Here is a 12,423-nt window from a genome sequence, read left to right as displayed (position 1 = left end):
TACACACTACCTCTTGGGGAAGAAGAATAGAAAGTTGGGGGCTTCCTGGAAATTGATGAGGAAATGCTGTCATAACCTGGGGAGGGGGCAGTGATTTAAAACGTCCATGTCCTCCTGCTCCTCTAGGCTAATGGGTCTGCGCTTCCTGGAGCCTCTCAAAACCCTAACCTCCCACAGCACACACAGGACATCCATATTCAGGCTGCCTAAGAGTAAGAACTGTGTGGACTACAAGGTCCCTCCCCTTTGAACCCCGAGGCCTTGGCTCACCAGGGTACATTGGAACAGGAGGGGCACAGGGTCAACCCAAGTCCCCACGACTACATTTCCCAGAGCTCCGGGGTGACGGTAACTAGACTAGGGGGTGGAGCACTTTGCAGACAGGAAGGAGAGCTCTTCCTGGGCTGGGCCAGGAAGTGGAAGGGTGGCCGTCGCCCTGATTCCTGGTCGTGGGTCCCAGAGAGCTCGGTGAGTGACCTGTTTATGCTTGGAAATTGGGGCTTGATCCTATTTCAAATGTGAGTCCAGGGGACTGGAGACTGAATTTCAGGTCCTAGGACAGTTCAGGAAGTTTGCCTGACACGTGCTTACGCTGTAATTGCTGTGCAGGATAACAGAGCTGCAGACCCCCACTGCAGCTGTCAGGGTTAGCGTCACAGCCACCCAACACGCCAGCTGGGAAGACTCGGCAGGACACAGAAGCATCTCTAAATGTCAGTTTATCCCTCGGAACGCTGGAGCTAATAAGAGAGCTTACTTAGAAAGTCTGTTGTGAGGATTAAAGGAATATATAAAAGATAGCTAATGTGTACAACACGTGTTTCAGAGGACAGTGTTCTCCTCTCAGATAATTGCAACAGTGATGTCCACCTTCTCTGAACCTAACTGAGCGTGTCCCCAAGGGCTCAGTCAGTCCTGCAGGCAGCAAGTTCAGGGTCACTCCGGCTCCTCCGGCATTAAGGGATCAGAAGTTCTCTATTGGTCCCAAAACACCCAGGGAGGCTGGGTTGCGTTGTCTGCACAGTGTAAGAGAATTCTTGGGAGGTTTTCTCTGGATAGAAGGAGGGGCCCAACGGTCTCCAGGAGCCATACATGCCAGGAACAACTCTCTCACCATCAGGCAGGCTGATGACAGCATTCCCGGGGCACTGATGAGCAGAGTTCTGCAGGAGAGAGGAGCCTGTGGAGGCGGACGGCTCCAAAGCCAGGGGCCCTGTGAGCTGCCTGCTCTGGACTTTGCTCCCCTGCCCTGACCTGTGCCCACAAAAACCATATGCCTGTTTGCTCTCTGATCACTGAACTTTACCTTCCCTTGAGTCACTGTTTAGTTTCTCAGCCACACAATAGCTGATCCCACCCTCTCGCACTCAGAAAAAAGTTGTTACCTGCCAACTATATATATATAGTTCCATCCCACCCAGAGACTTATTTTGTTTGGCCTTGACAGGTTTCAACAGTTCAGAGCCAGTTGTAAAAACAGGTAGATTACACCCACAAATCTGAGTTTCTACTTCTCCTCAAAAGGGAATAAAAGGCAAAACAAACATTCAGACCTTTCTGCTGACGGAGTCTGACCTTCTTTGGCTGTTCTCCTTGGACGGGCAGCTCCACAGCCCGCCTGCGCTCTCAGCATTGTGAAGAGGGGCTGTGGGCTTGGCTTGCCAGGCAACCTCTTTTTTTTTCATCCAGAAGATCACTGGGCTGGCCACTTGCACCCTAGGACTGGGCTGGTTCACAGGTCCTTGCAGTAAGCTTCGACACCAAAAAAACAGGTAAGAAAAGGGAAGGGAGGGCTTGCCTGGTGGCTCATGGGAAAAAAAATCTGCCTGCAATGCAGGAGCCACAGTTTCGAACCCTGGGTCAGGAAGATTCCCTGGAGAAGCTCCCTGGAGGAGGGCATGGCAACCCACTCCAGTATTCTTGGCCTGGGAAATCCCATGGGCAGAGGAGTGTGGTGGGCTACAGTCTATGGGATAGTGAAGAGTTGGACAAGGCTGAGTGACTGAACAGCAAAGGGAAGGGGTGGGAAGGAGAGGAAAAGAAACTCAGAGCACAGGGAAAGAAAAGCCACTGGAAGCATCTCTAAATCCTACTCTTCAGCTGGGCAGCTCTATTCTAAGCACATACCCAGTGAATTGAAATCAGATACAGGAAAAAGCACTTGGGCACAGATTCTGTCTGCAGCGCTGTTCGCAGCAGCTGAAGCTGGAAGCCCTCAAAGAGACAGGGAGGCGCCTGGGGGCTGCAGAGGCGGGAGGGGTTGAGGAGTACCTGCCCACGAGTCTGGGGTCTTACTGGGGGCGTGAGAGAGTTCGGAACTAAACAGAAGGGTGGCTGCACCAAGTTGTGAAGGTACCAAAGGACTGAATCGTTCACTTTAAATGGTTTAGTTAGGTCGTGTGATTGTCACACCAATTTTTTTTTTCAATCTACATTTTTGCATATCTTCTTTTTTTTTTAAATTTTATTTTATTTTTAAACTTTACATAATTGTATTAGTTTTGCCAAATATCAAAATGAATCCGCCACAGGTATACCTGTGTTCCCCATCCTGAACCCTCCTCCCTCCTCCCTCCCCATACCATCCCTCTGGGTTCTCCCAGTGCACTAGCCCCAAGCATCCTTAATCTGTTTAGTCATGACAGGCTTCCTGTCTGGTGCCTCAGATGGTAAAAAATCTGCCTGCAATGCAGGAGACAGAGATTCGATCCCTGGGTCCGGAAGCTCCCCTGGAGGAGGGCATGGCAACCCACTCCAATATTCTTGCCTGGAGAATCTCATGGACAGAGGAGCCTGGTGGGCTACAGTCCATGATGTCCAAAGAGTGGAACACGACTAAGCGACTAACACTTCCAGTCACAGCAGAAAGGCTGGCGGGAGATACTGCCCCTGCTTCTGGCCCAGAGTGTGACTTCGGGGCCTCACTCCCTGCCCCTGGGACCTCACTTTATTCCTCCTCCATTCCTCCCCTCAAAATGAGATTTGTTTTTTAAACTATCAACTCCCTCGTACTTCTGTCCCGGAGTCTGGCTTTGTTCGGCTTCTGCCGTCTAGACGGGCTCTGGGGGCCTGCTCAGCGGTCCCCACAGTACCTGCCTGACTCTGCAGCTCCAGCGCAGAGCCCTGGCAGAGCCGCGGGCCTTCGGTGAGCTCAGGCGGGGTGTCCGACGGCCTCAGAGCAGGGCTGGCCTCGCAGCTCCCTTCCATCCCAGGATCAAGCAGATGCCCCTCTGCCCTGGGGTCGGGAGTGAGTCTTAGTGTTAATCCAGTGGGATGCCATCACTGAGTCAGAGTAAAGGAAACAGTATGTGAAACACACACAGGAAGAAAATCCACTCGCTCGCACCGTCTCAGGCTCTTCCAAGCGGTCATGTCTGAAGTGTGGGCAGCTGGGATGGAAGACACCACCTTAGTCCGCAACCACCCTGGCTGCTTGCACCGCTGAGCTGTGAGGGCAGCATCTCAGGGCCAGACTGCCTCTGGACGAACCTGTTTTCAATTATTCTATTTTATACTTTGGCTTACAATTTTGTTTGGGGAAAGAATCAGGATTTCTCTAGCTCAAAAATAAAATATAAAGTAAAATAAAATTAAACAATTGAAACCACTGCTGGATGTGAAAGGCGTAGAGACCCCAGACTGGGAGCTGAGGTGTTCATCTCAACCTGCTCTCCGGGGCTACATCAGAGAGGTAACTGGTAACTGAAGAACCGTGTCACTTAGGGATACATTGCAGCAGCCAGATGACTGTTGGCCTTTGTCCATTCAGCGAAGCAACGGGCATTCATTCGGTGACAGAAGAAGTCTCTCTGGCCTGACTTTCAGGGCCCTCTAGAAATTGCCTCATCCTGTGCATCTTAGCTCTCTCCCACAGAGCTCTCCCCGGTGGCCACTGACGTGACTTGTCAGGATCCCCAGGTTCAGACCTGAGTCCGGCCCGGTGAGCAAGTGCCTCGTGAAGGAAGGGCGCCTGGGCAAGCCCCAGTGCCAGCCCAGGTGGGAATCACAACTCCAGACAGAGTCTTTTCTCGAATCAAAGCATCACGCCGGTGAGTCCCCATGAAGGGCTGTCCTGAGAAGACACAAAGCCCCCAACACGTCTGATTCTCCACACAGGAGGGCACAGCCGCTCCAGGAGCCCCCAGGAGGTCTGCCAAAGAGTCCGTGTGCAGGTCCTGAAGCCAGGCCTGTCAGGGGCTGAGGGGACCCAGGTGGCCGACACTCAGCATCCCCCCACACCAGCCTCGGTCCCAAGTCCTCCGCAGCACCCTGGGCCCGAGCAGGGTGCTCTGAGCAGGCTCTGTTCTTTACCCTCTGCACCCGAGGCGTAGGTCAGCGGGTAGAATGGCTTTCACTTCAGTCACCTTTAAAACGTGTTTTTAAAGTAGTTTAGCCACAATTTTTCTACTCTGTCCTATAATATAAGGAGTCAATTCTGCCTTTCTCTTCTGAGTTTTTCACTTTGACTTGCATCTGCACAGGCTGTGGGGAGGTAGCCCTGTGCGTGTATGCGTGTCGGCTGCTGCTGCTGCTTAGTCACTCAGTTACGTCCAACTCTTTCGTGACCCCGTGAACTGTAGCCCATAGAAGGCAGGAGGAGAAGGGATGACAGAGGATGAGATGGCTGGATAGCATCACTGACTCAGTGGACATGACTTTGAGTAAACTCCGGGAGTTGGTGATGGACAGGGAAGCCTGGCATGCTGCAGTCCATGGGGTCGCAAAGAGTCGGACACGACCGAGCAACTGAACTGAACAGACTGTTGCCTGCCAGGCTGCTTTGTCCACTGGATTCTCCAGGCAAGAATACTGGAGTGGGTTGCCATTTCCTCCTCCAGGGGATCTTCCTGATCCAGACATGGAACCTGGGTCTCCTGAGTGCCCTGCACTGGCCCGCAGAATCTTTACCACTGCACCACTGGGAAGCCGTCGCAATTATACTTAAAGCTAAAGGAAGACAGGTGCTCCCTTACATGCTAGTCTTTGATGTGTTTGGTAAAACTTGTAGTATCGATCAGGGGCCTGAACAGGGTTCACCCATCCTTGTTGACTGCCTGGCCCACTGTGCTCGGGTCCTCCTGTGACTTAAACCCCAGGAAGTGGGCTGAGCACCCCGCCCCCATGTTGCTCCCATCGCCTGTGACTGGACGTCCAGCTCTGTCCCCTGTGCGGTGCAGATGGCCATGTCACTCTCTTTCCTTCTATTTTGTGATTTTAAACATTCTTCCTATTCGTGTCCCAGCAGAACTGCTGCTCTTTGTTTTCAAGGAAGACTATGATATATTTAAAACTATTTTTCTATTATTTCTAAACTGTGAACCAGGAAGAAGAAACATTCCAAGTCTTTTGAATTAAAGCTGAGAATCCATCTACATCAAACTTCCATAGAACGGTTTGCTTTTCTGACACATCTCAGCTGACTCCCTAAGTGTGTTCTCTCTGCTTCCTTTTATTCTTTTCTTGTATTTATGATCAAGTGAAACGAAGCAATATATCAGTGCACATCTAAGTTACAAGTCAATGTATAAATGTTGCAGAGTTCTCATCCAGTTTTATCCTGACAGCTACTTCCTAGTGGCTCCGTATTTCACCTACTATCTTAGCTTCAGTAGTTCATCATTCTTCTATTTAGTCATGGAGGTATACTTTGGTTATCACATGCTGCCTGCATTCAGGTTCCAATACTGGGTTCTTCTCAATGGACTTGAGGTTACTAAATTCTAAGTTATCATCATATCTTTAAAAAAAGAAGGAACAAAGAAAAAACTTTAAAATCAAAATATAACTTAAAAAAGTATACATTAATTTCCAAATAAAAGAAGGTGGGTTAACCCACTGGTAAATGAAATGGTTGCTGCTGCTGCTGCTGCTAAGTCGCATCAGTCGTGTCCAACTCTGTGCGACCCCATAGACGGCAGCCCACCAGGCTCCCCCATCCCTGGGATTCTCCAGGCAAGAACACTACAGTGGGTTGCCATTCCTTCTCCAATGCATGAGATTGAAAAGTGAAAGTGAAGTCGCTCAGTCATGTCCGACTCTTAGCGACCCCATGGACTGCAGCCTACCAGGCTCCTCCGTCCATGGGATTTTCCAGGCAAGAGCACTGGAGTGGGGTGCCGCTGCCTTCTCTGAAATGCAGTGGTTAGGCAGGTCCAAATCCTATTTCTTTGTTCCGCAGCAGCTGCCCTTCTTACCTGCCAGCACTGGTTGGATATAGAAGCGGAAGAGGGTCTGTGGTGGTCTGGCTCAGTACCAGTTGTTCTCTCCCTGTCTGATGTCGAGTTTTTGGCTTCTATGGATGTTGAGAAAGGAAACTGATGGATATAAAGTTGAGAAGAAATGAAATAAGCTTAAGAGATTTGGAGATCAGATTATAGATACCAAGAATAAAGTTGACACGCTAGCAAAATGGGAAGAATAACTGATTAAAACAAAGAACTAGGTGAGTCTGAAAGAAAAGACATTAAGAAGGACAACAGAAATACATAGCTTATCACCATTAACCTAGGGCAGGCCTTTTTAAGCCTCTCACCTCAGGCCATGTCACCTTACCAAAGGTAATACACCACTGTTACAATCAGTGATTAATCGACAGAAACTTTTTCAACATGGAATTTTACAAAATAAGAACTTTTTTTTTGACTCACCTTACCAGAAAAGCAAGATATAGCTTAAGACCTGATTGATGTCTTTTCCCGTCTTTCTTTCTCCTGCTTTTCATTCCTCAACTCATTAAATTCTTGGTGGGTGCTATTCTTCAGCAAGATCTCCTACTAGCTTTGGGCAAATATCCCACCAGCTTCTGGCCCTGCAGGAAAAGCACCTGCTTAGGCTTCAGCAGAGTCCCTCAGAAGAGTCTCAGAGAGCAGACTCGGGCCACACGCCATCCGTGAGCAAAGCACTGGACCTGGAGCAAAGGTGCTTTGAGTTGCTCCTGGCTGGGCCACGTGTCTCTTCTTTCAGCTCCGTGTGTGCAGGTCCCCGTCCATACGTATCAACTGGACGACGGTGCACTTTGCCCAAAGTGCAGGCTTCCCCTTGCCCCTCTCACAGTGATTCCTCATTTCAGAGGAAGAGCCGGAAGGCCAGGCCTCATCTCGGTCCAGGCTTCCTCTCAGTCCCTCTGCTTCCTTCTTCCTGGCTTCCTTGAATGTTCTTTGGACACTCTAGGCAGGGTTCGGTATAAGACTTTTTAAAAATTCTCTGGTTCTTCCTAAGTGATCCTCCCACACATATGGAGGTAGCTCCTTCTCTCCCATCCTTAAAATTACAGTGAAGCTTTCTCTGCCCACCTTACTGGAAACTGAAGCTCTCTCTGTGCATGTCTTATCTTCCTTCTTCGCTTTATTTACTCCAGAGCACGGATCCCAATCTAAGAAATTGCATGTGTTTTTAAAATTCATTTCATTATCTGTGTCATACCAGCCCCCATAAAATACAGGATTTTTTTAAGACGAGCAATCACTAGGTTAGTAATTTACACATAATAAAATTTCAGCAACCATTTACTGAATAAATGAATAAATCAGTTTGTGAACAAACTGACGCGTTGAGTAGGGAAATTTCTGTAAAGTTCAGCTAAAGAGGAAACTGAGCGGGTCAAGTAGCCTATTATATCATTCTCCTGTTTATATTAGAAATTGTTTGTAAACTCTATTTTCATTGATGCCAATTTGTACCTCTCCTTCCTCGTCACCAAGAAAACCACATGTAAGCTCTTTGTGATTTTACTCATCACTTCATCTGGATTTCCAACTTCTCGTGCTCAAAACATGGAAGAAGTGATACTTTTCTTCTTCATCTGTGAACTTGTACATGCAAAAGGCAGTAAAACAGGAAAAGCATACACACAAAAGGCATATAATTATGCCTTAAATATTTAAAGGCCTATTAAAATATTATATTTAAAATACATTTGTTATAATCAAGCTAATCAAAGAAATCCAAGTATAAAAGCAATATATTTGCTTTTGTTTTGTTTTCCTCTCCTTTAGGAACCATGGACATTGACGCATATTTTGAAAGAATTGGTTATAAGAACTCGAGGGACAAATTGGACTTGGAAACATTAACTGACATTCTTCAGCATCAGATCCGAGCCATTCCCTTTGAGAACCTTAACATCCACTGTGGGGAAGCCATGGAATTGGACTTAGAGGTCATTTTTGATCAAATTGTGAGGAGGAAACGGGGTGGGTGGTGTCTCCAAGTCAACCACCTTCTGTACTGGGCCCTGACCATGATTGGTTTTGAGACCACCATACTGGGAGGGTATGTGTACAACACATTCAACGACAAATACAGCAGCGCCATGATCCACCTCCTGCTGAAGGTGACCATTGACGGCAGGGACTACATAGCTGATGCTGGGTTTGGGCGCTCTTACCAGATGTGGCAGCCTCTCGAGTTAATTTCTGGGAAGTACCAGCCCCAGACGCCTTGCATCTTCCGCTTGACTGAAGACAGAGGAACCTGGTACCTGGACCAAATCAGAAGAGAGCAGTACATCCCAAACCAAGACTTTCTGGATTCTGACCTCTTGGAAAAGAATGAATATCGGAAAATCTACTCTTTTACTCTTGAACCTCGAACAATTAAAGACTTTGAGTCTGTGAATACATACCTTCAAGAGTCTCCAGCATCTGTGTTTACAAGCAAGTCATTTTGCTCCTTGCAGACCCCAGAAGGTGTTCATTGCTTAGTGGGTTTCACGCTCACCTACAGGAGATTCAATTACAAGGACAATACAGATTTGGTAGAGTTTAAGACACTGAATGAGAAAGAAATAGAAGAAAATCTAAAAAACATATTTAATATTTCCTTGGAGAAAAAGCTTACCCCCAAACATGGTGATAAATTTTTTACCATTTAGAGGAAGCTGTAAAAATGGTCTCATGATTACTTCTGGTGCTATAACTTTTTAATCACAAAAAATTTAAATGTCAATAAAAGTTGTTTTTGTTATTGTTTTTGTTTTGTCGCTAAGTTGTGTCTGACTCTTTTGTGACCCCATGGACTATAGCCTGTCAGGCTCCTCTGTCCATGGGATTTCCGAGGCAAGAATAAGGAATAGGTTGCCATTTCTTACTCCAGAGGATCTTCCTGGTCCAGGGATCAAACCTGCTTCTCCTGCATTACAGATGGATTCTTTATCACTAAGCCTCCAGGGAAGCCTGTCTATAAAAATAGAGAGAATGAAATAATAAATCTCCATTTACTTATCACTCAGTTTATCAACTAGGAACTAGAGGCCTATCTATCATATTTTCTCAACACTCCCACATTTTACTGAAGAAAATCATAGATATCAGATCATTTCACCCTTTAAAAATGTCAGCATGTAACATCAGATAACGTTTTTTAAAAAAAATTTGAGAGTTGGACTATAAAGAAAGTTGAACACCAAAGAACTGATGCTTTTGAACTGTGGTGTTGGAGAAGACTCTTGAGAGTCCGGTGGACTGCAGGGAGATCCAACCAGTCCATCCTAAAGGAAATCAGTCTCCTGAATATTCACTGGAAGGACTGATACTGAAGTTGAAACTCCAATCCTTTGGCCACCTGATGTGAAGAACCAACTCATTGGAAAAGACCCTGATGCTGGGAAAGATTGAGGGCAGGAGGAGAAGGGGACAACAGAGGACTGGATGGTTGGATGGCATCATCAATGCGATGGACAAGAGTTTGAGTAGGCTCCAGGAGTTGGTGATGGACAGGGAAGCCTGGTGTGTTGCAGCCTATAGGATCGCAAAGAGTTGGACAGGACTAGTGGCTGAACTGAACTGGACCTTTTCCAGATTTATAATTGCGAAGGTTTAAAATATTTTAATGATGGCCTATGGTTTCTTGAGGAAAAAGTGATATATGCTAGAAAACTTCACATATTGGTTGAATGTTGAATTCTTAGAACATGTTTAACCATCATTCAGTAACTAGAACTTAGAGGAAATCATTTTTATTAAATTCTCCCAGCATATATCCAATGTCAAATTTGAGCAGAAATACCACATGTATAATGGGATTGTAATTCAACAAAGAAAAATGAGAAATGATATTGCTTCCAAATAACCTAATAGTTCTCAAGACAAAGCATAAACCAATACTTGTTAACATAAGTACCAAGAGACTGACACAGCCAATAATTTCTTACATGGCTCTTTTTGCAGCCACAGTTCTTCATGGACCTTTTTTCTTTCATTAATTTCTTAAAAAATTTTTTTTTCTTCATGTAAGCTTTTTACATGTACCTTTTTTTTTTCCTTAATACCTTTTTTCAAACACTGATATTTGGAATTTTCAAGTTTTGGAACTAGGTATTTTTGTCTAGTACTAAAAGTTTAAACATGTATTATCTGTAAAATCTAGATGTTGAAAAATATGTTAATTAAAATGTTACTGGCCAATACAATATCAGTCTCAAAGTTTTTTTTGAAAAGTTAGGTTATTAATGGGGCTTTTCTTTTTTGCAGTAGAGTCTTCATTGAATCCTCTTTCTTGTCTCCCAGTTCTATTCTTTTACTTCCTTTTACTCTTTGTGGTAAGAAAGACTATGTGCTTCAAAGTATGTAGTTCTGAGTTCAATTCTGTGCACACTGGGTGAATCACTTGATGAGCCTGTGGCTCCTGTTCCTCCAGGTAAAGCGGGGCCCTGCCTAGATAAATACATGTCAGACCTACAGCACCATCTTCCCTCCCTGATGATGGGCCTTGTTCAACTCTGCTGCTTTATCTTGCAGGAGGGTCAGTCATGCCTGGTACTCTTGGGTGGAAAGGGTTTTCTCATATTCTGAAAAGACCATGCCAAGGGAGGAGGTGGTGGCAAGTTACATTACCCAGATCAAACTGTGGCTCAAGAAACAAGTTGCAGTTTTGTACAAATGAGTCCAAGTCATTTATGTATGAGTACCCTGAAACCCAGGCTTCCCAGGTGGCTCAGTGGTAAAGAACCCACCTGCCAATGCAGGGGACGCAAGAGATGCAGGTTCGATCCCTGGGTCAGGAAGATCCCCTGGAGGATGACATGGCAAGCCACTCCAGTACTTTTGCCTTGAGAATGCCATGGACAGAGGAGTTACAGTCCATGGGATCGCAGAGAGTCAGACATGACTTAACATATTCACACACATCCAGAAACCCATTTGTTTTTTCTTGGATATATTGATGACATGGGAGGAGAGGGGTTGCAAAATAGTTGAAAGATACTTAGGGATACAAAATTTAGCTTCCAGATAGAACTGGCGTGCATTTCTGTGCAAAGTTAACTTCTCTCCAGTGGAAATCTAAATGAGTGTTCTCTGTGGATTAATGACTGTTGATCCTGTTACTACTGCTGCTTAACAAATTGCCCTGAAGCTTAGTGGTTTAAATCAATTATTTCAGTTTGCTCACAGATCCTGTGAGTCTGTACTTTAGGAAGGGCACAGAGGAATGGTTCTTTTCTGCTCTCCAATGTCCCATCTCAGCTGAGAGAACTCCAGTGGCTCATGGTTACTGGATGGCCACATGCTAGAACCATGTAGAAGCGTCTTCTCTGGCACTGTGTTGCTGAGCTGGGCCCACAAAGGGACAAGCTGCATGTGGCCTCTGCATGTGGTCTGGGCGTCCTCACAGCATGGGAGGCTCAGGGCAGTCATAGGTCTCAACCAGGGGCTCGGAATGCTAGGTATGAGGGTTCTAGCTTATACAGTGGAAATTAAAGCACCTTTAAAAAAGAATGATGTTTTCAGGTGAAGGGAAATTTCTCTACAATCACAATGTTGAGCAAACACCACCTCCATCTAGGTTCACAATATTTTCATTCCCCCCAAATAAGACCCCCCACACACTGAGCAGTTTAAATTCCCTGTCATTACCTAGCATCAGTCACATAGCATTTTTTTTTTTTTGCCACATTTTTTGGTTATAAGAATCCCAAAGAAAGGCAATGCCAAAGAATGCTCAAACTACTGCACAATTGCACTCATCTCACACGCTAGTAAAGTAATGCTCAAAATTCTACAAGCCAGGCTTCAGCAATATGTGAACAGTGAACTTCCTGATGTTCAAGCTGGTTTTAGAAAAGGCAGAGGAACCAGAGACCAAATTGCCAACATCCGCTGGATCATCAAAAAAGCAAGAGAGTTCCAGAAAAACATTATTTCTGCTTTATTGACTATGCCAAAGCCTTTGACTGTGTGGATCACAATAAACTGTGGAAAATTCTTCAAGAGATGGGGATACCAGACCACCTGACCTGCATCTTGAGAAATCTGTATGCAGGTCAGGAAGCAACAGTTAGAACTGGACATGGAACAACAGACTGGTTCCAAATAGGAAAAGGAGTACGTCAAGGCTGTATACTGTCACCCTGCTTATTTAACTTATATGCAGAGTACATCATGAGAAACACTGGGCTGGAAGAAACACAAGCTGGAATCAAGATTG

At 45.8% G+C, this 12,423-nt stretch overlaps 1 protein-coding gene across 8 annotated transcripts; it reads left to right on the top strand.

Moving 5' to 3' along the window:
- The first annotated feature begins 410 nt into the window (after positions 1 to 410).
- NAT1 (N-acetyltransferase 1 (arylamine N-acetyltransferase)) lies at positions 411 to 10,408 on the top strand. Of its 8 annotated transcripts, none has more exons than XM_059882204.1 (4): positions 411 to 468; positions 1,690 to 1,772; positions 6,179 to 6,442; positions 7,995 to 8,969. In XM_059882204.1, exon 4 carries the CDS (start codon positions 8,000 to 8,002, stop codon positions 8,870 to 8,872), a length of 873 nt encoding a protein of 290 aa, XP_059738187.1. In that variant the 5' UTR covers positions 411 to 468; positions 1,690 to 1,772; positions 6,179 to 6,442; positions 7,995 to 7,999; the 3' UTR covers positions 8,873 to 8,969. The 8 variants fall into 8 exon arrangements, with proteins under 8 accessions (XP_059738187.1, XP_005226219.1, XP_005226220.1 ...); XM_005226162.5 differs by lacking the exon at positions 6,179 to 6,442 and adding an exon at positions 3,875 to 4,049; XM_005226163.5 differs by lacking the exon at positions 6,179 to 6,442 and adding an exon at positions 3,862 to 4,049.
- Positions 10,409 to 12,423: the final 2,015 nt, after the last annotated feature.

The sequence above is a fragment of the Bos taurus genome, chromosome 27, assembly GCF_002263795.3.
Source record: "Bos taurus isolate L1 Dominette 01449 registration number 42190680 breed Hereford chromosome 27, ARS-UCD2.0, whole genome shotgun sequence".
Classification (NCBI taxonomy): domain Eukaryota; kingdom Metazoa; phylum Chordata; class Mammalia; order Artiodactyla; family Bovidae; genus Bos; species Bos taurus.
The sequence above is the reverse complement of the archived record's forward strand: the minus strand, read 5'-3'. Positions and strand labels throughout refer to the sequence as shown.